Below are 25,442 nucleotides of genomic sequence, written 5' to 3'. Positions count from 1 at the left end.
TAAGAAGTAAGGATGATGTGTTATGATATGACATAAAATGGATCATTAATATGCTTCTCTGATAATTAATGGTCCTTTACAAAGACAACAAAATTGTCCACTTTTGGCAGAGATTTTCCAGGCTAGATGATTAATTTAAGGAAAATAACTGTAATTATTTCAGTGGCATGTTTCCCACTGGTAGAGAGATGACCATTTGCAAAAATAGTCTTAAACAAAAGGCTCAGAGTACTCTTGTTATGTTTTAAGCTGTATTTGTGAAACACAATCATACTCAATGATTGTTTTGTACCACAGCACAGAATATATCTCCCATATATGCCATAATGTTTCTGATTTTAAATATTCTAAATTTAATTCTAAATTAAATTATTTTTGATAAAATATTAACAAATTTTTGTCTTGCTTGTGTATTTTAAGATATACTTACGGGTTATCCAATAGCAGTATTACGGGATTAAGTTCTTTCTTTGGTCTATAATAAGCCCTGAGAGGAACAATAAAATTATACAATCCATTTCCAGCTGTTTCAGCTGCAACTATAATTAGCTTATTTTTGAATCCATAGGCTTTTGCATCCTCATAGTAGTTATGCTGGCAACTCTAGAGAAGAAAAATTATACACAGAAATACCATTTTTATACTCCACTAAAATTGGGTGAAAAAACTTAGGAGACAAAGAAATGTGCAATTAGTCCATCCTAGTGAATTCTTTGTTTTCTAATCAATTTGAAAATAGTTACACTTTTCTATGCCTAATTCTCCAGCCTGAAGGTGTGCATGGACAAAACCAGTGAATTCCAGGTATGCAGCCTGATACGGGGGAATGAAAAGGCAGTGGTATGTGTGTACACACATTCTGCTGCAAAGCGGAACTTGCCGCTAGAGGACATCTGGGTATCAATATTAAAGAATCATCACAATGTATACGTATATCAAAGCATCATGTTAAATACCTCAGATATACATAATTTTTATTTTTCAGTCATAATTCACGAAAGCTGTAAAAACAATCTACCTCTGACTTTCATTTCCAGAAATAGAGTAACATTATAATTAAGTAACCCTGCAACATTCCAAGAACTGAATACCAAAAGGTATTGAAAAGGAGTTTTTCATTAAAAAACAAACAAAAAAACCTGTAATTGTCTAAAAGTGTACCTGAGCTGGCAAGATAATGATGTAAATATTCAAAAGTAAAATACTAATACTAACAAGAACAACATAATAACACATTACCAAAATGTGTTTCCTGAGGGTATTTTGCTACTTCCAAGGGAGCTAGAATTTACTGGACTTGGCATTATTAAATCAAGATCCTTTTAAATAAAATTATCTGCCTGGAGAACTGCTTTAGCAATCTGGCTCTTTAACCTTTATATCTTTACGTATGTTTCTTTTTATTTGGGCTGAGATTAGTTGATTCTCTGTGGATTCATTATCAACTCTGGAATATTCTCTGCCTTCATTCCTGAATAAAAAGTTGCAAAACATTTATTGGGAACAAGGTACCTCAAGTCAGCAGAATCAATAAGCAACAGAATTAGTCTCACAAATATTACAGACTTCCTTGTTACTAGATTCAGAATAGAAAATGAGCATGTTTACTATGTTTAAGGAAATAGAAGAGAACAAGAGGATATTGGAAATATTCAGGTAGATGTTTAAAAAATTACAAATACTCTAGTCTGGAATTAAAAGGCATCACAACTTAAAACAGACATTCAAAAAATGATTTAAATTGCACATTTTGTTCATCTGAAGGGATCAACTGCATGATTGAATTGAAGTAATTATTCAGAATACAGGGAGAAGAGAGAAAGTAGTATGGAAAAAAATTAAGATGTGTGAGAAGACAGTGTGATAATGTCTAATACACATTTAAACAGAATGTCTGAAAAAAAGATGAGAATCACTATTCATGTAAAGATTGACTAAGGCTTTTCTAGAATTAATGAAGCATGCAAATCATCAGGTTCTGGAAACCCAATGAATCCTAATCCAAATAAATAAAGATAAATGCAGGGTCATACACATTGTCATACTGCAGGACAATCAAGACAAGAAGAAGACCTTAAAAGCAGCCATGGAGAAAAGAGAACTGTACTACAAGAAACACAAATTAGAATGATGGCTGACTTCTCATCAGCAGTGTACAGGACAGAAGGCAGTGAAAAAATCCTAACATATTTAAAGGGGAAAAAAAAACAACAACTCAGAACCTGGAATTGGATACCCAGCCAAACTAGTCTTTAGTAAGGAGGACAAAATAAGGACATATCTAGAAAACTGAAATGGAAAGAATTTATCACTATAGGATTTCATTAGCAGGATTTCTAAAGCTGTAATCATGAAAGTGGAAAGATCAATCCAGAAGGAAGAATTAAGGCATAAGAAAGAAGAGAGCACAGGAAATGATAAAGGAGAAGGACAGTAGGTCCCCACTGGAAGTACCATTGGAGAACTGTTAAGTATAAACAGGATCTGAGGCCACACAAATTTAGGTCCTTTACAAAGAGATTATGGAAGGAGAAGGTGCCAGGTTGGGGCTGAGATTATTAAGTACTTCATTTTTATGAGCTCAAGTGAGGAAAAAGAACTACTTTAGTAAATTTAGAAGCAGCATAATTAGCAAGAAAAAATAACACAAGGATATAACATGGAATTTATTTTTGATAAACTCTGTCCAGAAAGGAGCCTGCTGATGCTCATATAAAGCAGACTGGGCAACAAAATCCTTGCTCACAGACTCCATAGATGCAGCAGGGTTGGCTGCCTAACCCCACTCTCTAATCACAAAGTGGGTGCTCATTTGCAGAGCAGACTACCACCTCCAAACAGACTCAGTTTAGTTCATTTCAGTTCAGTCGCTCAGTTGTGTCCGACCCTTCGTGGCCCCATGTACTGCAGCATGACACGCCTCCCTGTCCATCACCAACTCCCAAAGTTTACTCAAACTCATGTCCATTGAGCAGGTGATGCCATCCGACCATCTCATCCTCTGTAGACCCTTTCTCCTCCCGCCTTCACTCTTTCCCAGCATCCAGGTCTTTTCAAATGAGTCAGTTCTTCCCATCAGGAGGCCAAAGTAATGGAGTTTCAGCTTCAGCATTGGTCTTTCCAATGAATATTCAGGCCTGATGGCCTGGTTGGATCTCCTTGCTGTCCAAGGGACACTCAAGAGTCTTCTCCAACACCACAGTTCAAAAGCATCAGTTCTTCGGCGCTCAGCCTTCTTCACAGTCCAACTCTCACATCCATACCTGATTACGGGAAAAACTATAGCTTTGACTAGATGGACCTTTGTTGGCAAAGTAATGTCTCTGCTTTTTAATATGCTATCTAGGTTGGTCATAACATTTCTTCCATGGAGCAAGTGTCTTTTAATATCATGGCTGCAGTCACCATCTGCAGTGATTTCGGAGCCCCCCAAAATAAAGTCTGCCACTGTTTCTACTGTTTTCTCATCTATCTGCCATGAAGTGATGGGACTGGATCCCATGATCTTTGTTTTCTAAATGTTGAATTTTAAGCCAGATTTTTACTCTACTCTTTCACTTTCATCAAGAAGCTCTTTAGTTCTTCTTCGCTGTCACAAGGGTGGTGTCTTCTGCATATCTGAGGTTATTGATATTTCTCCTTGCAATCTTGATGCCAGCTTGTGCTTCAACCAGCCCAGCATTTCTCATGATGTACTCTGCATAGAAGTTAAACAAGCAGGGTGACAATATACAGCCTTGATTTACTCCTTTCTCATTGGAACCAGTCTGTTGTTCCATGTCCAGTTCTAACTGTTGCTTCCTGACCTTCATACAGATTTCTCAAGAGGCAGGACAGGTGGTCTGTTATTCCCATCTGTTTAAGAATTTTCCACAGTTTGTTGTGATCCACATACTCAAAGCTTTTGACATAGTCAATAAAGCAGAAGTAGATATTTTTCTGGAACTCTTTTGCTTTATCTATGATCCAGTGGATGTTGGCAATTTGATCTCTGGTTCGTGTGCCTTTTGCAAATCCCCTTGAACATCTGGAAGTTCACGGATTAAATACTATTGAAGCCCGGCGTAGAGAATTTTGAGCATTACTTTGCTAGCATGTGAGATGAGTGCAACTGTACATTCATTTGAACATTCTTTGGCAGTGCTTTTCTTTGGGACTGGAATGAAAACTTACCTTTTCCAGTCCTGTGGCCCTACTCAGTTTTCCACATTTGTTGGCATTTTGAGTGCAGCACTTTCACAGCATCGTCTTTCAGGATTTGAAAGAGCTCAACTGGAATTCCATCACCTCCACTAGCTTTGCTCATAGTGATGCTTTCTAAAGCCCACTTGACTTTGCATTCCAGGATGTCTGGCTCTAGGTGAGTGATCATACCATCATGATTATCTGGGTCATGAAGATCTTTTTTGTAAAGTTCTTCTGTGTATTCTTGCCATCTCTTCTTAATATCTTCTGCTTCTGTTAGGTCCATACCATTTCTGTCCTTTATTGTGCCCATCTTTGCATGAAATGTTCCCTCGGTATCTCTAATTTTCTTGAAGAGGTCCCTAGTCTTTCCCATTCTATAGTTTTCCTCTATTTCTTTGCATTGATCACTGAGGAAGGCTTTCTTATCTCTCCTTGCTATTCTTTGGAACTCTGATTTCAAATGCGTATATCTTCCTTTCCTCCTTTGCCTTTTGCTTCTCTTTTCACAGCTATTTGTAAGGCCTCCTCAGAAAACTATCTTGCCTTTTTGCAATTCTTTTTCTTAAGGATGTTCTTGATCACTGACTCCTGTAAAATGTCACAAACCTCCATCCATAGTTCTTCAGGAAGTCTGTCTATTAGATTTAATCCCTTGAATCTATCTCTCTCTTCTACTGCATAATTGCAAAGGATTTGATTTAGGTCATACCTGAATGGTCTAGTGGTTTTCCCTACTTTCTTCAATTTAAGTCTGAATTTGCCAATAAGGAGTTATTTTCTGAGCCACAGTCAGCTCCCAGTCTTGTTTTTGTTCAATGTATAGAGCGTCTCCATCTTTGGCTGTAAAGAATATAATCAATCTAATTTTGGTATTGACCATCTGGTGATGTCCATGTGTAGAGTCTTCTCTTGTGTTGTTGGAAGAGGGTGTTTGCTATGACCAGTGCATTCTCTCGGCAAAACTCTATTAGTCTTTGCCCTGGTTCATTCTGTACTCCGAGGCCAAATTTGCCTGTTACTCCAGGTATTTCTTGACTTCCTAGTTTTGCATTCCCATCCCCTATGATGAAAAGAATATCTTTTTTGGGTATTAGTTCTAGAAGTTCTTATAGATCTTCATAGAACTGTTCAACGTCAGCTTCTTCAGCATTACTGGTTGGGGCATAGATTACTGTGATATTGAATGTTTTGCCTTGGAAACGAACAGAGATTATTCTGTCATTTTTGAGATTGCATCCAAGTACTGCCTTTCGGACTCTTTTGTTAACTATTATGGCTACTCCATTCCTTCTAAGAAATGGCACCAACCAGACTGATGCCACCTAAAGAATGGATAATCCCAGATGTCATAGACTAATCAATAACAACCAGAAACTTCTTCTTAGAGACAGATTATCATCTTTTGGCTTTGAAAGTCTCCATTTCTCCTTCAACAAGACTCACCTCTGAAAGCCTAGCTTTTTCTTGTATCCGGTTCCCTGATTGGTAGTTTAGTCAGTAAGTCATGTTCAACTCTTGGGACCCAATGGACTGTAGCCCGCCAGACTCCTCTGTCCATGGAATTCTCCAGGCAAGAATACTGGAGTTGGTTTCTTTCTCCAGGGGATCTTCTTGACCCAAGGATTGAACCCACCTCTCCTGTATTACAGGAGAATCCTTTAGGGAATGAGAGCCAGGGAAGCCCAAAAGGTCAACCTTGCCCAAACAGTAACTTGAACCCTGGACCCTCAGATTAAAAGTATGATGATCTACTGACTGAGCTCTCCTGGGCTCCCTGCTTGTGGTAAGCCACTCAGTCATGTCTAATTCTTTACGACCCCGTAATCTGCAGCCAGCCAGACTCCTGTGTCCATGGGATTCTCCAAGCAAGAATATTGAAGTGGGTTACCATACCCTCCTCTGGGGATCTTCCAAACCCAGGGATGGAATCCAGGTCTCCTGCATTGCAGGAGGATTTGCTACTGTGTGACCCATCAAGGGAGCGCTGAACGACTAAACAAACAGGGAGATGGAAATTGAAATTTAATGATAAAGTTATCTCTCTAAATTGTAAAGCCTATAAGCATAGAGCTGGGATTTTTATACCAGCTAACTCTGAAATTTAGAATAAAAGAAGAAATTCCTGGTTAGAATTAGTTGTATGTTTTAATTTCTGGGAGGTGGGGAGTTGCAGAGTGTCCTTTTTATGTGCTTTCTTATTCATTAGGAAAATAAATTCTTACACAGGTCATGTCCAATGGCCATGCTGTGAAAAAGATTAAAATGCCTGCTTTCTTACAATGTTTCTGTTTTGGATGATTTCTCCTGAACATCCAGCCAGGAACCAGAACCAGTATAAAATCTTCAGAGAAGAAGTCATTAAACAAGACACTTCCAGTCTAATTGATAATGAATCTTTGTGAACGACACATAGACTACCTAACTTGCATCACATCAAGCAATTCCACTTTGAGATTTGAGGCAAAAATGCCTAGTAAAATACATAGAGCATATTTGGCCAAAGTGATCTGGGGAGGACTCTGGTTTGTGGCCCTGGCACCTTTGTTTTCCTTTTAAAAACATGACTGATCAACTCCTCAAGTACATCAGTGGAGGGTAAAGCACTGGGTAATCATTGCTGCTGCTGCTAAGTCACTTCATTCGTGTCCAACTCTGTGTGACCCCATAGACGCAGCCCACCAGGCTCCCCTGTCCCTGGGACTCTCCAGGCAAGAACACTGGAGTGGGTTGCCATTTCCTTCTCCATTGCATGAAAGTGAAAAGTGGAAGTGAAGTCACTCAGTCGTTTCCAACTCTTAGTGACCCCATGGACTGCAGCCTACCAGGCTCCTCTGTCCATGGGATTTTCCAGGCAAGAGTACTGGAGTGGGGTGCCATTGCTTTCTCTGGGGGTAATCATTAGTGCAGTTAAAAAAAAATAAAATTCACCACCTTATGTATAACATTTACATTTGAAAAATAATACTCTATAAACATATTTCAGTCAAAAAATTGTACAAAATTATATAAATGCATGCAACTACACAATGCCATCATTTTAGATTTAGAGAAAATAACAGCCTGAAGTGCTTACCTTGTCTAGTCTTAAGCAGCAAAATGGTACTTTTTCATGAAGGAGATGACAAAAAGTGGGTGAACTTCCTATGTATGGAGAGTAAGGTGGGTAGCCTTTAGCATATCTGTAAAACAATATGAAATACCTAATTACCTTTAATAATGCAGGCAAAGTCTGACAAATCAGTTGTAGTCACATTCCTCCCTTTGATAAAGTTAGATGCAGTAACGTTTTGTGCTGCAATTATATTCTGATAAAGAAACAATTTGGAACAAGGGCCATGGACCAAAGTTGACTCATCACATGGTTTTGTGAACTAGTTTTCATATGTTTAAATGGCTGAAAAAAGTCAAAAGAAGAGTACTATTTCATCTCATGTGAAAATTAAATGAAATTTAAATTTCAGTGTCCACAACTGAAATTCTGTCAGAATACGGCCAAGCTCACAAATCTCTTCAGAAACAGAGGTAAATAGTTGAAGCAAAGACCATAAAGTCTAAAATATTAACTAACTGATCCTTTCCACTCTTCAGTTTAAAAGATTTAGATATATTTTAGAAAATAGCAATGATTTTATAAAACATATTTAAAGCAAAATTCATTATTATGATTCACTCTATCAATATTCGTGTCATGAATTTTTTTTTTTTTTAGAAAAAAAAAAGTAAATGGTTGCGTGAACTATTCCATAAGACCCACATCAAAACCAGAGTTATTGGTGAAATAATGTTTAAATATTATCAAAGATAATTGGTTTGTTTATTGACTTTACAAGATAGTCACCTGCACATTATGCTATAAAATTTTCAAAGTGAAGCTATCAAAGTAACAGTATAAATGAAAATTAAGAGACAAAATTCATGGACTTCACCAGATGGTCAACAACGAAATCAGACTGATTATATTCTTTGCAGCCAAAGATGGAGAAGCTCTATACAGTCAGCAAAAACAAGACTGGGAGCTGACTGTGGCTCAGATCATGAACTCCTTATTGCCAAATTCAGACTTAAAATGAAGAAAATAGGGAAAACCATTAGACCATTCAGGTGTCACCTAAATCAAGTCCCTTATGATTATACAGTGGAAGTGAGAAATAGATTTAACAGACTAGATCTGATAGAGTGCCTGATGAACTATGGACAGAGGTTCGTGACATTGTACAGGAGACAGGGATCAAGACCATCCCCATGGAAAACAAGTGCAAAAAAGCAAAATGGCTGTCTAGGGAGGCCTTACAAATAGTTGTGAAAAGAAGAGCTGCAAAAAGCAAAGGAGAAAATGAAAGATATAAGCAATTGAATGCAGAGTTTCAAAGAATAGCAGAGATAAGAAAGATAAGGAGAGATAAGAAAGCCTTCTTCAGCGATCAGTGCAAAGAAATAGAGGAAAACAATAGAATGGGAAAGACTAGAGATCTCTTCAAGAAAATTAGAGATACCGAGGGAACATTTCATGCAAAGATGGGCTCGATAAAGAATAGAAATGGTACGGACCTAACAGAAGCAGAAGATATTAAGAAGAGGTTGCAAGCATACACAGAACTCTACAGAGAAGATTTCATGACCAAGATAATCACGATGGTGTGATCACTGACCTACAGCCAGACATCCTGGAATGTGAAGTCAAGTGTGCCTTAGAAAGCATCACTACGAACAAAGCTAGTGGAGGTGATGGAATTCCAGTTGAGCTTTTTCATATCAATCCTGAAAGATGATGCTGTGAAAGTGCTGCACTCAATATGCCAGCAAATTTGGAAAACTCAGCAGTGGCCACAGGACTGGAAAAGGTCAGTTTTCATTCCAATCCCATAGAAAGGCAATGCCAAAGAATGCTCAAACTACTGCACAATTGCACTCATCTCACTGCTAGTAAAGTAATGCACAAAATTCTCCAAGCCAGGCTTCAGCAATACGTGAACTGTGAACTTATAGATGTTCAAGCTGGCTTTAGAAAAGGCAGAGGAACTAGAGACCAAATTGCCAACATCCACTGGATCATCGAAAAAGCAAGAGAGTTCCAGAATATTTATATGCCAAAGCCTTTGAGTGTGTGGATCACAATAAACTGTGGAAAATTCTGAAAGAGATGGGAATACCAGACCACATGACCTGCCTCTTGAGAAACCTATATGCGGGTCAAGAAGCAACAGTTAGAACTGGACATGGACAAACAGACTGGTTCCAAACAGGAAAAGGAGTCTGTCAAGGCTGTATATTGTCACCCTGCTTATTTAACTTATATGCAGAGTACATCATGAGAAATGCTGGGCTGCATGAAGCACAAGCTGGAATCAAGATTACTGGGAGAAATATCAATAACCTCAGATATGCAGATGACACAACCCTTATGGCAGAAAATGAATAGGATCTAAAGAGCCTCTTAATGAAAGTGAAAGAGGAGAGTGAAAAAGTTGGCATAAAACTCAACATTCAGAAAACTAACATCATGGCATCTGGTCCCATCACTTCATGGGATTATTTTGGGCTCCAAAATCACTGCAGATGGTGATTGCAGCCATAAAATTAAAAGACACTCCTTGGAAGGAAAGTTATGACCAACTTAGATAGTATATTAAAAAGCAGAGACATTACTTCGCCAACAAAAGTCCGTCTAGTCAAGGCTATGGTTTTTCCACTGGTCATGTATGGATGTAAGAGTTGGACTGTGAAGAAAGCTGAGCACTGAAGAATTGATGCTTTTGAGCTGTGGTGTGGAGAAGACTCTTGAAATTCCCTTGGACTGCAAGGAGATTCAACCAGTCCATTTTAAATTGGAAGGATTGATGCTAAAACTGAAACTCCAATACTTTGGCCACTTCATGTGAAAAGTTGACCCATTGGAAAAGACTCTGATGCTGGGAGGGATTGGGGGCAGGAAGAGAAGGGGACGACAGAGGATGAGATGGCTGGATGGCATCACCGACTCGATGGACATGAGTTTGAGTAAACTCTGGGAGTTGGTGATGAACAGGGAGGCCTGATGTGCTGCGATTCATGGGGTTGCAAAGAGTCAGACACGAATGAGTAACTGAACTGAACTGAAGAGACAAAAGAAAATTTAGTAGAGGAAAGGTTCTTTTATCCAATATGAAAGCTCTTTTTTGATTAAGAAAATGTATTTTTCAAACCATGAAATTTCAAACCTAGTTAAAACTGTTTTTCAGACATCATTAGCTAAGACAGTAAAATGGAGAATATTTTGCAAGTTTAGAAGTTGACAGTCTCCTCTATTACTTCAGTGTCTTTTCCATTTTTCTAGAAATAAAAAATATTCAACCTCTCAATTTTTCTGAAGTACATGTAAAGAAAGAATTTCTATCAGAGCACCATTTCTAGAAATATACTGGTGGTCAAACTGTTCCTTCTTCTTGTCAAATATTTCATAAATATATTTGAGTGTTATTAATTTCTTGGAGAGTGAAATTGTATTCTGTGGATATGTCTAAGTTTCTTGTAATAAATATTTGAAAGTGTGAAAGATTAATAGAAAGAGTTTTCTACATTCCATTTCAGTATATTTTAGTTCAGTTCAACATTGACTGAACTTCTATTATATGGAAAATATTAGAAATGCCTGAGTGATGTTACCATTCCCACTAGGACTAGTACTACACCTAATAGTAATTGATACTCACTGAATGCTTACTCTGCACAAACAATTGTTCTAAGTACATTTCTCTATTATCTCAATTAATCTTCATATGAACCCTATGTACAGATAAAGCATTGTAGGTCAGATGATTTTAAACAAAGCCACTTGTACCCAACCAGTATAAAGTGAAACTGCCAAGGGACACAAATTCCTTTGGACTCCACTGTCAAGGCAGTTGAACACTGTGCTTTCCTTAAGAAATACCAACATAATACATGAATAAGACAAGTAAACAAACTTTACCATAGGCTAAAATGTGATCAATAGCTTAAATATTGATACTATTTACTATGGAATCTTAGTTAAATGAACTGTAGTTCATTTATTCATTCATTCAAAACATTATTGGTGTATATTAAATAAAAAAGATTGCTGAATGCTGAGACAAACAAGAGCTTAATGGAAGAAGCTGCATTACATGTTACTAAATAATTGATTGAACTTCAGTATGGAAGTAGAAAAGCAAACTAAAGGTAGAAGGCACATTATAATTTAATAAAAACATTATTACTTATTTTTAATAAAAATGAAAAATATAAACTGTATCCTTAAAGAAAAAAATGTAAAATGTGATATAGATTTATCATGGAAATACTGATATACATATTTTTTTCTTTAAGGATAAAGGCTAACATAGAGAAAAATGAAACTGTAAATAGCTGTTGAAGCCAGAAATTCAAGGGTTTAGAATACTTAATCATCAAGAGAGATACTGGCTAATAAGAAGAGTGTTTTGACAGAAGTATGTAGGACTGATTCTGGGATGTCCAGAAGGGAAGGACATTAGTTTTTCACGGCAAGCACAAGTCCCAGTAAACCTTACAAACATACTCCAAGTTTGAGGACATTTCTTCATCTGGTGTAGTTTCGTCTTCTGATTGATCACTTAGAAGATCACATGTTTGAATTGATGACGTGTCTGCAACCTCTAAAACGGGAGCAATACTGGGTCTTCTGACTTCTTTACTTCCTTCTGTAGGAAGAGACAGGGTAGGGCCACTTGCTGATCTGCAGCTCGTGTCTTGCAAGTCTATGGCTACAGTACCTGGAACAATGAGAAATGAAAATCCATCAAAGTGTTTGCCACCTATAGGACTAGCAATCATTTAATGATTAAAGTGAGATGAAACACAGTCAGTATAACCAGGAAATATACTATGCACTGTTTACCCTTTAATCTCAAAAGTGATTTACTTCTTTTTAGTTTGAGCATTTTTACCCACAAGGATAAAAAATTCTGTATTTGTGCAAAAAGTGTATTTGCTGCAACTAGGTCTATAGTATGTAAAAAGATTTGTGAAATCATGAAATTCTTAGACATTTAAATTTTAAAAATTGTTTAAATTTATATTTATTTTAAATTAATGAAAAATTTTGGTCCATTTCACTTTTATCGATCTCTCATTATATCTTTTCTCCTTGTATTGTTGTTATCCTTTTTAACTGATTTATAACTAATTTTTAATATTAGAATAATTAATGTTTATATTTATTAAGCCCTTCTCTGTGGCAAGCACAATTCTAGGCACTCAAGATATTCAAAGAATAAGACAGACAATGTTCCTATGCATATGGATTTGTCTTTAAGATAATCAAATGGACAAAAAAAATGGAAAAACTAATTCTCAATAATGCTAAATACCATGCAGAAAATAAAACAGAATTATGTTATGTGACGTAGTATAGTGGGGACAGGAAGCAGGGGAAAGGATGAACTTTTCACCCAGTGATGAGAAGCTATACTCTGAAATCATTACATTTGATTTTTTGACTTAAAAAGAAAATCATGAGCACACAAGTCATGGAAATGCCTTGAGGCAGTAAGAACAGAGAATTTAAATAGCTTAAGGCTTTGACTCCTTGGAATGCTCAAGGAACAGTAAATGGAAGAAACAAATTCCTCTGAGACTTTTAAGTAACATTTAAAAGTTAGTATAAACATCAATTTATGGAAAGTGACTGTCTCTCCCTTTCTGGAGAAAAAAAAAATCAATCTAATGGATGACTGCCACCATATTTCACAATCACTGACTTCATTTATGTGTTTATGGATAGCTGGCCATCCTTCTGAAAGCCCTGAGTCTCCATTTTGTATTATTTTTTGAAGCAACTATTAAAACGCTCTCCATTTCCTTGAAACTTCTGTCTGATCTTACAACCTTCTTCACTGTAAGAGCCTGAGATTTCAAAGGGAGGAAAAAACCTCAGGGGTTTTAGCATCTCTTTCTTTGTAGCATGGACAAAGAAGTCAGCAACTGAATTCTAAAAACCTCTGAGAGGGAGCGTATGTATACCTGTGGCGGATTCGTTTTGATGTTTGGCAAAACTAATACAGTGTTTCAGGTTTAAAAATAAAATAAAATTAAATAAAAAAAATAAAAATAAAAACCTCTGAGAAATACCTTGATGCTGGGAAAGACTGAGAGCAGGAGGAGAAGGGGGTGACAGAGGATGACAAGATGGCTGAATGGCATCACTGACTCGATGGACATGAGTTTGAACATGTTCCGGGAGTTGGTGATGGACAGGGAAGCCTGGTGTGCTGCAGTCATGGGGTTGCAAAGATCAGACATGACTGAACAACAACAACGCAGAAGGGCCATGTTTCTGAATGTGAGAGTTGATAGAACCAAGATGGGGGAGACCATCTGAGTTCTCTATCTGGGTATTTCTCAATATTGAAATAAATGTGGGACTCAAGTTTCAGAAGCTAGGACCTCTGAAAATACTGTTCATGACACTCAGATTAGAGGGAGCCTGGTGTGTCTGCCGTTAATGGGGAAGACTCCTTTGAGGGGCATGACACAATGTGTCTAAAATGACTCTGCCTGCGAAAACAATATGATGACCACCATTTCTGAGCAAAGGTAAAAGTGGCTGGCATCAGAAACTGTACACTTCAGTAACTTTTTAGCACCACAAATAAAGATTAATTTATAGTTCAATCCATCTTGGGAGGGGGATGAGTATCCTAGAGAAAATGAGATTAACTTTTCCATTAATCAGGTGAGTGGATCTGATTAAACATTAAATTTTATAAATTTGATTCATCAAAATAAAACCATATATGATCTGCATCCTAATATTATAAATTAAAATCCACATTTATGACATTTATCCTCTGCAGAGGACCACATTGTATAATTTAGAGGGAAAAGTGATCTTTTGAAGTAAGATTATTTTTATCTTTTGAAAGAAAGTTGTCTTTCTATTGAAGAAATCCTTCAATTCCCTATCTTCAACCAAGTAAACAAGAAAGCTTCAACAAACTTTTCACCTTTTATTTCTGTTTGGAAGGAAAGAGACACACCCATATTTATATAAAACTCAACCCTACTCTTGTTTTGAGAGTTAAATTCCCACCTACTTCCCAAGGAGCCATGTTCTCTGAATTTCACCACCTCCCAAATATGTTTGTCTCCATATCACTTCCAACTACCTCCTTATCATCTTCCTGCTCAACACAGGAAACTTGGTGACTTCCTGATAATTCTGCCTGCACTGATACTTGGCACCAAGCTGAGTATGGGGGGATGTGATCATGAGAAACTAAAAATTTAGCAGGGAAGACACAGTTTTAAAAGAAGTTACAATTACAGAAACAATTTCTTCTTTGAACTTTTCCTTCCCCTAACAAAATCTGGCTCTTCTCTGATATCTCTCCTTGCAATTCTGAAGGTTGCAAGACCAAAAGAGTGCCTGTGTTTTACTAGTAGGGAAATACCCTCAGAAGTCTCACTGCTTCTTTCAGAGCATTTTCCCTCCACCCCTTATGATATCCCAGGTCTGTATCATTCATCTTCAGAGTCCATTACCCACTGTCTTTCACTGTTTTCCTTGTACACCAACCCTGTGTTGACTTGTTTTGTTTTGTAACTTGACTTACAATCTTCTATTAGTCTCAGGTGTACAACACAGTGATTCAATGTTTTTATAGATTATACCCCATATAAGTTATTATAAAGTATTGACAATATTCCTTGTGCTATACATTTATCCTTGTATCTGGTAGTCTGTACCTCTTAATTCCCTTAATCTATTTTGCCACTCTCCCCACTGCTAACCACTAGTTTCTTCTCTGTGAGTCTGTTTTGTTTTCAGTTCAGTTCAGTTCAGTTGCTAAGTCGTGTCTGACTCTTTGCAACCCCTTGGACCGTAGCACTCCAGGCCTCCCTGTCTATCACCAACTGCCGGAGTTTACCCAAACTCATGTCCATTGAGTCAGTGATGCCATCCGACCATCTCATCCTCTGTCGTCCCCGTCTCCTCCTGCCCTCAATCTTTCCCAGCATCAGGGTCTTTTCAAATGAGTCAGTTCTTCGCATCAGGTGGCCAAAGTATTGGAGTTTCAGCTTCAGCATCAGTCCTTGCAATGAACACCCAGGACTGATCTCCTTTAGGATGGACTGGTTGGATCTCCTTGCAGTCCAAGAGACTCTCAAGAGTCTTCTCCAACACCACAGTTCAAAAGCATCAATTCTTCAGTGCTCAGCTTTCTTTGTAGTCCAACTCTCACACCCATACATAAACACTGGAAAAACCATAGCCTTGACTAGACGGACCTTTGTTGGCAAAGGAATGTCTCTGCTTTTTAATATGCTGTTTTATTATACATTCTACTTATTTCTTTAACTTTTTTCTTTTATATTGGAGTGCAGTTGACTAACAATGTTGTGTCAGTTTCAAGTGGACAGCAGGTCCACTTGAATCAGTTGTTGCCCTTTTGAATTCTTTTCCTGTTTAGGCCATTACATACAATGGAGCAGAGTTCCCTGCACCAAACAGTAGGTTATCCATTTTAAATAATGCTGTGTGTACATGTCAATCCCAAACTCCCTATCTTTCCCCAGCCCTGCCCTCTCCCTAGTAACTATGGTTAGCTCTCTAAGGCTCTGTGAGTCTGTTTTTGTTTTATAAACAAGGTCATTTGTATCATATTTTTTTTAGATTCCACATATAAGCTATATCATACAATGTTTCTCTTTTGTCTGGCTGACTTTACTCAATATAACAGTCTTTAGGTTCATCCACGTTGCTGCAAATGGCATTATTTCCCTGTTTTTCATGGCTGAGTAATATTCCATTCATGGCCACTTAGATTGCTTCTACTTCTTGGCTATGGTAAATACTGCTGTAACATCAATGTGCATGTGTCTTGTCAAGTTATGTTTTTCTCCAGATATACGCCCAGGAGTGGGGTTGCTGGATCTAGTTTTAGTTTCTTAAGAAAACTCCATACTGTTATCTATAGTGGCTGTACCACTTTACATTCCCACCAACAGTGTAGGAGGGATTCCTTCTCACTACACTCATTTATTGTTTGTGGATTTTTTTTTTGATGATAGACATTTTGATTGGTGTTAGGAAATATCTCATTTTAGTTTTGATTTGTATTTCTCTAAAATTTAGTGATGTTGAACATCTTTTCACGTGGCTCTTGGCCATCTGTAGGTCTTCTTTGGAGAAATGTTTAGGTCTTCCACCCATTTTGGATTGGGTTGTTTGTTTTGATAACATTAAACCGTATGAGCTGTTTGTAAATTTTGGAGACTAATCTCTAGTTGGACACATCATTTACAAACATTTTCTCTCATTCTGTGAGTTGCCTTTTCATTTTGTTTATAGTTTCCTTTGCTGTGCAAAAGTTTTTTAGTTTAATTAGGTCCGCCTGCAATGCAGGAGACCTGGATTTGATCCCTGGGTTGGGAAGATCCTCTGGAGAAGGGAAAGGCTATCACCCAGTATTCTTGCCTGGAGAATTTCATGGACTGTATAGTCCGTGGGGTCGCAGAGTTGGACGTGACTCAGTGACTTTCACTTTCAGGTCTCATTTGTTTATGTTTATTTCCATTACTCTCATGCAGCAAAATTTTATGAGAGTTGTCTAGACCTAGCTTCCCTAAGTTGTCTTCTGACATTTTGTCATAAACCCCTCTGATCTGGCATTCCCCAACTTACCACTTCACTGAAAGAGCTCTTATTGAGATAAAGAGCAATCACTTTTTTACTAAATTCAATGGCCAATTTTCAATTCTCATGTTATTTGACCATTATAGGCATTAGACATGGCTGATCACTACACCTTCTCCACACACTGGATTCATTTGGATTCTAGGACAAGACACTCAGCTGGTTTCCCTTGTCAGTATCTCCTTCTTTGTTTCCTCTGCTGGTTTCTTCTCATTCCCTTGATATTTAATATTGACACATTGCAAGATTCGGTCCTTTGTCTTCATTCCTTTTCTGCCCACAATCATTTTCTCAACGATTGTGCTCAGTTTCATGACTTTAAACATAATACATAAGTTCAGGAATCCAAAATTAATTTTTTCAGCATACACCTCTATCCTGAACTCTAGACTCATTTCAGTTTCTTTTTCTAAATTAATTTAGTCAATTTACAATATTGTGTTAATTTCTGCTGTACAACACTGTGACTCAGTTATACACATATTGTGCATATTAAGTCATGTCTGACTCTTTGTGACCCCATGGACTGTAGTCCACCAGGCTCCTCTGTCCATGGGATTTTCCTGGCAAGAACATTAGAGTGGATTGCCATTTCCTCCTCCATGGGATCTTTCCAACCCAGGAATCAAACCCAGGTCTCTGGCATTGGCAGGTGGATTCTTCACCACTGAGCCACCAGGGAAGCCTATACACATATAGATATTCTTTTTTATATTGTTTTCCATTATGGTTTACCACAAGATATTGAATATAGTTCCCTGTGCTATACAGTAGGACCTGAACTCTAGACTATTATGTTTAATTTCTTATTTGACATTTTTCTCTCAATATCTAACAGAAATTTGAAATGCACTGCATTCCAAACTGAATTCTACAACTCCACTGGTTCCCTGCATACCTGTCTCATCTAAATGGATGACCATTCCCATTTTCCTGCTGCTTATACTAAAAACCTAACTCAATGAAACTCAATGAAACTATGAGCCGTGCCTTGTAGGGCCACCCAAGATGGTCAGGTCATGGTGAAGAGTTCTGACAAAATGTGGTTCACTGGAGAAGGAAATGGCAAACCACTTCAGTATTCTTGCCTTGAGAACCCCATGAACAGTATGAAAAGGCAAAAAGATAGGACAGTGAAAGATGAACTCCCCAGGTTGGTACCCAAAATGCTACTGGAGAAGAGTGGATAAATAACTCCAGAAAGAATGAAGATACAGAGCCAAAGAGAAAACAATGTCCAGTTGTGGGTATAACTGGTGATGGAAGTCAAGTTCCATGATGTAAAGAGCAATATTGCATAGGAACCTGGAAGTTAGGTTCATGAATCAAGGGAAATTAAAAGTGGTCAAACAGGAGATGGCAAGCGTGAACATCGACATTTTAGGAATCAGTGAATTAAAATGGACTGGAATGGGTGAATTTAATTCAGATAACCATTATATCTACTACTGTGGGCAAGAATTCCTTAGAAGATATGGAGTAGCCTTCATAGTCAATGAAAGAGTCCAAAATGAAGCACTTGGATGCCATCTCAAAAATAACAGAATGATCTCTGTTCATTTCCAAAGTAAAACATTCAAAATGAGAGTAATCCAACTCTATGCCCCGACCAATAATGATAAAGAAGCTGAAACTGAACAGTTCTATGAAGACTTACAAGACCTTCTAGAACTAGCACCCAAAAAAGATGTCCTTTTCATTATAGGGGACTAGAATGAAAAACTAGGAAGTCAAGAGATACTTGGACTAACAGGCAAATTTAGCCTTGGAATACAAAATGAAGCAGGGCAAAGGCTAATAGAGTTTTGCCAAGAGAATGCACTGATCATACCAAACACCCTCTTCCAACAACACAAGAGAAGACTCTACACATGGACATCACCAGATGGTCAACACTGAAATCAGATTGGTATATTCTTTGCAGCCAAACATGGAGAAGCTCTTGACAGTCAGCAAAAAGAAGACCGGGAGCTGACTGTGGCTGAGATCACGAACTCCTTATTGCTAAATTCAGACTTAAATTAAAGAAAGGGAAAACCACTAGACCATTCAGGTATGACCTAAATCAAATCACTTATATTTATAGAGTGAAAGTGAGAAATAGATTTATGGGATTAGATTTGATAGACAGAGTACCTGATGAACTATGGATGGAGGTTCATGACATTGTACTGGAGGCAGTAATCAAGATCAACCCCAAGAAAAATAAATGCAAAAAGGAAAAAAATGGTTGTCTGAGCAGGCCTTACAAATAACTGAGAAAAGAAGAGGGGTAAAAGGCAAAGGAGAAAAGGAAAGATATACCCATTTGAATGCAGAGTTCCAAAGAATAGCAAGGAGAGATAAGAAAGCCTTACCCAGAAAATGAGAGATACAAGGGTACATTTCATAAAAAGATGGGCACAATAAAGGACAGAAATTGTATAGGCCTAGCAGAAGCAGAAGATATTAAGAAGAGGTGGTAAGAATACACAGAAGAACTAAACAAAAAAGATCTTCATGACCCAGATAACCTTGCTGGTGTGATCACTCACCTAGAACCAGACATCCTGGAATGTGAAGACAAGTGGGCCTTAGGAAACAAAGTTAGTGGAAGTGATGGAATTCCAGTTGAGCTCTTTCAAAACCTAAAAGATGATGCTGTGAAAGTGCTGCACTAAATATGCCAACAAATTTGGAAAACTCAGCAGTGGCCACTGGACTGGAAATGATCAGTTTTCATTCCAATCCTAAAGAAAGGCAATGCCAAAGAATACTCAAACAACCACACAATTGCTCTCATCTCACATACTAGCAAAGTAATGCTTAAAATTCTCCAAGCCAGGCTTCAACATTACATGAATGGTGAACTTCCAATGTTCAAGCTGAATTTAGAAAAGATAGAGAAAACAGAGATCAAATTGCCAAATTTGTTGGATCATCAAAAAAGCAAGAGAGTTCCAGAAAAACATCTACTTCTGCTTTATTGACTTTGCCAAAGCTTTTGACTGTGTGGATCACAATAAAATGTGCAAAATTCTTAAAGAGATTGGTATGCCAGACCACCTTATATGCCTCTCGAAAAATCTGTATGCAGGTCAAGAAGCAACAGTTAAAACCGGCCAGGGAACAACAGACTGGTTCCAAATCGGAAAAGGAGTACATCAAGGCTGTATACTGTCAACCTACTTATTTAACTTATATGCAGAGTACATCATGTGAAATGCTGGACTGGAAGAAGCACAAGCTGGAATCAGGATTGCTAGGAGAAATATCAATAAACTCATATACATGGATGATACCATCCTAATGGCAGAAAGTGAAGAGCAACTAAAAAGCCTCTTGCTGAAAGTGAAAGAGGAGAGTGAAAAGCCTGGATTAAAACTCAACATTCAAAAAATGAAGTTCATGGCACCCACTTCCATCACTTCATGGCAAACAGATGGGGGAACAGTGGAAATAGTGACAGACTTTATTTTCTTGGGCTCCAAAATCACTGCAGATGCTGACTGCAGCCATGAAATTAAAAGATGCTTGCTCCTTGGAAGAAAAGCTATGACCAACCTAGACAGGATATTAAAAAGCAGAGACATTACTTTGCTGATAAAGTTCCATCTAGTCAAAGCTGTGGTTTTTCCAGTAGTCATGTATGGATGTGAGAACTGGACCATAAGGAAAGCTGAATGCTGAAGAATTGATGCATTTGAACTGTGGTGTTGGAGAAGACTCTTGAGAGTCCCTTGCACTGCAAAGAGATCCAACCAATCCATACTACAGGAAATCAGTCCCGAATATTCATTGGAAGGACTGATGCTAAAGCTGAAACTCCAGTATTTGGCCACATGATGGGAAGAACTGACTTACTGGAAAAGACCCTGATGCTGGGAAAGTTTGAAGGCAGGAGGAGAAGGGGATGACAGAGGATGAGATGGTTGGATGGCATCATATTTGATGGATATGAATTTGAGCAAGCTCTGGGAGTTGGTGATGACAGGGAAGCCTGCCGTGCTGCAGTCCATGGGTTCACAGAGCATTGGGCACAACTGAGCAACTGAAATGAACAGAACTGATACTAAAATCCTTGAGTTCTTCACACTTCTCTATTACAGTTCACTTCTAATTCAAGAATGCATTTAAATCGGTTCTGATGAGGTGAATGAAACTGGAGCTTCTTATACAGAGTGAAGTAAGCCAGAAAGAAAAACACCAATACAGTATATGGTAAAGATGGTAACGATAACCCTGTATGCAAGACATCAAAAGAGACACAGATGTATAGAATAGTCTTTTGGACTCTGTGGGTGGGAGAGGGCGAGGGTGGGATGATTTGGGAGAATGACATTGAAACATGTATAATATCATATGTGAAATGAATTGCCAGTCCAGGTTCAATGCATGATACAGGATGCTCAGGGCTGGTGCACTGGGATGACCCAGACGAATGGTATTGGGAGGGAGGTGGGAAAGGGTTCAGGATGGGGGACATGTGTACACCCATGGCAGATTCATGTTGATGTATGGCAAAACCAATACAATATTGTAAAGTAAAAAAAAGAAAAAGTAAATAGATTGATCATAAAATAATAATAATGGCACCCTACTTTCAAAGTATACCCATAATTTTTTCTCTCCTACCACTTCCACTCGAAAATACACTGGATCCTTGACCCTAAGCATCTATTGTTAACATCAGCCATAGTGATTTTGTGAAGATGGAGTTCAGCATAGGTGAGACCACACCATTGCTGTGCTGAAAACCCTGTGATGACTCCCACTTCACTCCGAGTAGAAGCTACAATTCTTACATTGACTCAAAGAGCCCACCATGTTCTGGCCCTTTTTTACTTCTCTCCCTACTTCTCTTACACTCTTACCATCAAATTACTGTGTTTGCATCATGAGGGCCCCTTTATTGATCCTGGAGCACATCAATCAGGTTCCTACCCCTCCTGTATGGCCCTTGTACCAGCTATTACCTCTCCCTGGAGTGCTTTTCCTTCAGACATTCACAGGCATAATGCCCCTATTTTCTTCAAGCATCTTCTCAAATGCCACCTTTTCAATGAGGCCTACAAGCCACCTAAAAATTCAATTGTCTTAGAATTCATACATGCTTTTTGCTAGCTCTGTTTTCTTCTCACTTTTATCTTACTACTTATCACCTTCTAATCTACTAAGTACTTTACTGATTTTTATATGTATTGTTTATGGCCAGACTTCCCCATGATAAAATATTAGCTCTGGAAGCAAGGAATTTTCATTTGTTCTCTAATTAATCACAAATACTTCTTCTTAATTTGGAGTATAACTACTTTACCATGTGTGTTAGTTTCTGCTATACAAAGAAATGAATCAGCTACATGTATACATATATACCCTCCCTAATGAGTCACACTCCCTCCCAAGTCACACTCCCTCCCCATCCCCAGCTGTCTAGGTCACCACAGAGCACCAAGCTAAGCTCCCTATGTTAAGCAGCTTCACACTAGCTATCTATTTTACATATCATAGTGTATATATGTCAATGCTACTCTGTCCACTTGTCCCACCCTCCCATCAGAAATACTTGTGAGAGTTCCTGGCATGGACTAGGTACTCAACAAGTAACTTTTAGAAATGTGAAACCAACAAGTAAAACTTCTATAGAAGATAAAATATGTTGCATCAATGACAATCTGAGTTATCTAACAAAGTCCAAGCAGGGCCATGAAATATGTCTCAGAGTTAGTGATGTTAAGACTGAGATGCAAATGATTAGAGGTAGTTATATAAGCAAAGTTGGGGGCTGGGGAGTAGATCCTTTCAGAGGAAACAGTGCATCAAGGCCCGTTGGTAAAAAACCACTAGAAAAGACTGAAATGAATTAATATGGTTGGGGCTAAGGAGAGCAATTGAAGGGATGATGAAAAACTATTAGTGAAGACTGAAAGGAATTTAATATGATTGGGACTTAGGATAGCAACTGAAGGAATGGTAAAATGTGGGACTAAAAATATAAGAAGGAATTATTTTAAAGAGATACTTAAAAGTGATCATGTAAGTTATCTTCTAAATGAGGGTATTCCTAAGAATCAAAGTGGATTTCTCTTCATAATGGCACAAGGACAATGTATATAATCTGGTACTGTCCTGGGAAAACAAGGACTGCTTCAAGTAAAAAAAAAAAAGAGAGAAAGAGCTTGATCATCCAATTGTAAAACTTTTTATAGTATAAAATTTAGACTTTTTTCCCAATAGCTAATAGGAAGAGATTAAAGATTAATGCAGGAGCGTGATTATAACATTATGTAAAAATTGTTACTCTGGTAGCAAGTTGGAGAGCATTGCAAGGCAGCAAGGCTGGAGGAATGGAGAAGAGACCAGGGGGATTCTGCAGTGGAAGGACAGATGATGGAGACCCAGATCAACCAAACTGAGTGTGGACATGGCAACGAATGACTTTAGAGGCCACTTGATCAAATTTAGTGGAATTCAGTGAAATACAAAGTATAAGAAGAGAAAAATAGTGAAACATTAGAATTCTGTCATTACAAATCAAAGGATGATGGTATCACACTTTTTAGCAAAAAAGAAAAAATGAAGGAGGAAATTGTTTTGAATGAATAGAGAAAGATTAGCTCAATTTGAATATACCACATTGGTTTTTCCAATGCTTGTTTGATTTTTCCAAATAGCCCGTGGACAGTTGAATATGTTGCTATGAAAAGACATTTAAGGTCATGGTTTAGGTAAGGGGATCATCAATTTATGGAGAAGAATTGAATCTTTGAGAGCAGATGCAACAATTTAGGGAAAATGAATGTGCAGGGTGCAGAGGAAATAGCACTAGAGCGTTTTAAGAAGAACATGGTCAATATTGTCATAGGCTGTGACGATTCCACTGGATTTAGTGAGGAAGAGTAGAGCAGGGGCCTTTCCAGAGCAGTTTCAGTGACATACTGGTTGCAGATTTCAGACTGAACTGGTAGAGACATGAGGGAATGGTCAGATTTCAAGCCAGCAACTAAAGCCAACACTTGTAATTTATCTGTGAAGATGTCAAGGCATGACATCCAGAAGTGTGTGTGTGTGTGTGTGTGTGTGTAAAGAGAGACATGAAGAGAGTCAGAGAAAGAGAAGCAGGGAGGAAGAACAAATTGGTGATTTTAAAAACAATAAGAATTCAAGTAATGAGGATTAATAAAAACGGGAAGTCCCTAAGAGGGAAATGGAGAATGGCTTGCTGCATAAGTAAGGGTATTTATATTAAAATATTATAAGCTAAAAGAAGGAACACATTTTCTTTGTGATAGAAACTAAGTGCATGTAGGTTGTTATGTGGTTTGGTGACAAAATTTAATGGAAGTTCTTATTTGTCTGAATCTTTTTAAAAAAAATTCTGTGTCACAGAAGCCAACTTCAGTAAGGATTAGATAAAAGATTGGGGAGTTTGGGGAAACAGAGAGAGAATCTGAAAGAGCCATTATTGATAATTGAACGTAGAACTTACAGAGAAATACAGAAGTGTCTGGTGTTTATATTCTAATCAGATATATGAAACTATTGTTAGAAGTTTTGAACTATTTTAATTTCTTACCAGTTTAACAGATTATAAATTTTGTTCTGTGTATTTATTTAGTTATTTAGTCACCAAGTTTGTAATACACACAAGTATATTTTAAATTTGACTTCGGAATTTTTAGAAAAACAAATATAGTTATTACTCTTTTTAAAGAAGGAAATTAATTATATTTTCAAATTTGTTTATACTTACCCATGCTGGCAATTATGCTATGTACAGGCAATCTAGATGGTCCATGATAAAATGACCTTGGTACATTGCTTTTTTTCTGATGGTCGTGGTTTTTAAATGCTGAATTCTCTTCTTTGGTAATATTAATATAAAAACATGTATCTGTGGCATTCATAATATATCGAGGACCTGGATTCAGCAAAATGTTTTTATTATCGTCCCTCCTAATACCAATCAAGCAGACACCAAACCTTAATTTAAAAAAGAAAATAAAGGAGTTTAAGTTTAAAGTTCAGCAAAGGTCTTAGTTTTTTTCTTAAGCTTGCATATTAAGAAAATAAGTAAACTATTAAAAGGCAAAGGAAAATTAAAACCTCAGATAGGAAGATTTTAAAGCTTGAAGAGATCCTATAAGTTCAAAGTTCTTATCTTTATAGAAGAAACCAAACCAAAAAAAAAAAAAAAATCCAATATCTTTAGTGTTTTGTGAAATCAATTTGGATACTTAAGACTATATATACATTTTTTAATAAAAAAAGAATGGAATAAAAGATAAAAGAAAACATCAAAGTAAATATCATTTAGTAAGGGCATTTTTTTGGGCGTGGGTAAATTTTGTGTTTATACTGGGTCTTACCATCAAATGTATATCTTAATTTGGCCAAAAAATAAAACAGTATTTTAATTAACACTTTAAAATTTAGATCTATATAAAAGACTCATTTTCTTGTGAATTTCTACAGCATTAAAATGTTTTTAAAGATAATTGAAAAGATGCTAAAGTCAATACTGGGCTTCCCTGGTGCCTCAGACAGTAAAGAACTGCCTGCAATACAGGAGACCTGGGTTTGATCCCTGGATCAAGAA

The 25,442-nt window shown here is 37.4% G+C and overlaps 1 protein-coding gene across 2 annotated transcripts in view; it reads right to left on the bottom strand.

Annotated features, from left to right (window-relative positions):
- The window catches only part of KCNT2 (potassium sodium-activated channel subfamily T member 2), a 425,317-nt gene that overhangs the window by 97,423 nt on the left and 302,452 nt on the right, over positions 1–25,442 (bottom strand). For both annotated transcript variants that reach the window (XM_055581824.1, XM_055581825.1), the window contains exons 16-19: positions 24,597–24,826; positions 11,726–11,939; positions 7,262–7,367; positions 431–603 (exon numbers count right to left, since the gene is read on the bottom strand). In XM_055581824.1, coding sequence (XP_055437799.1) covers positions 431–603; positions 7,262–7,367; positions 11,726–11,939; positions 24,597–24,826 — 723 coding nt within the window. The remainder of the gene's footprint in view (positions 1–430; positions 604–7,261; positions 7,368–11,725; positions 11,940–24,596; positions 24,827–25,442) is intronic.

This window comes from Bubalus kerabau, chromosome 5 (assembly GCF_029407905.1).
Source record: "Bubalus kerabau isolate K-KA32 ecotype Philippines breed swamp buffalo chromosome 5, PCC_UOA_SB_1v2, whole genome shotgun sequence".
In the NCBI taxonomy this organism is placed as follows: Eukaryota; Metazoa; Chordata; class Mammalia; order Artiodactyla; family Bovidae; genus Bubalus; species Bubalus kerabau.
The sequence above is the reverse complement of the archived record's forward strand: the minus strand, read 5'-3'. Positions and strand labels throughout refer to the sequence as shown.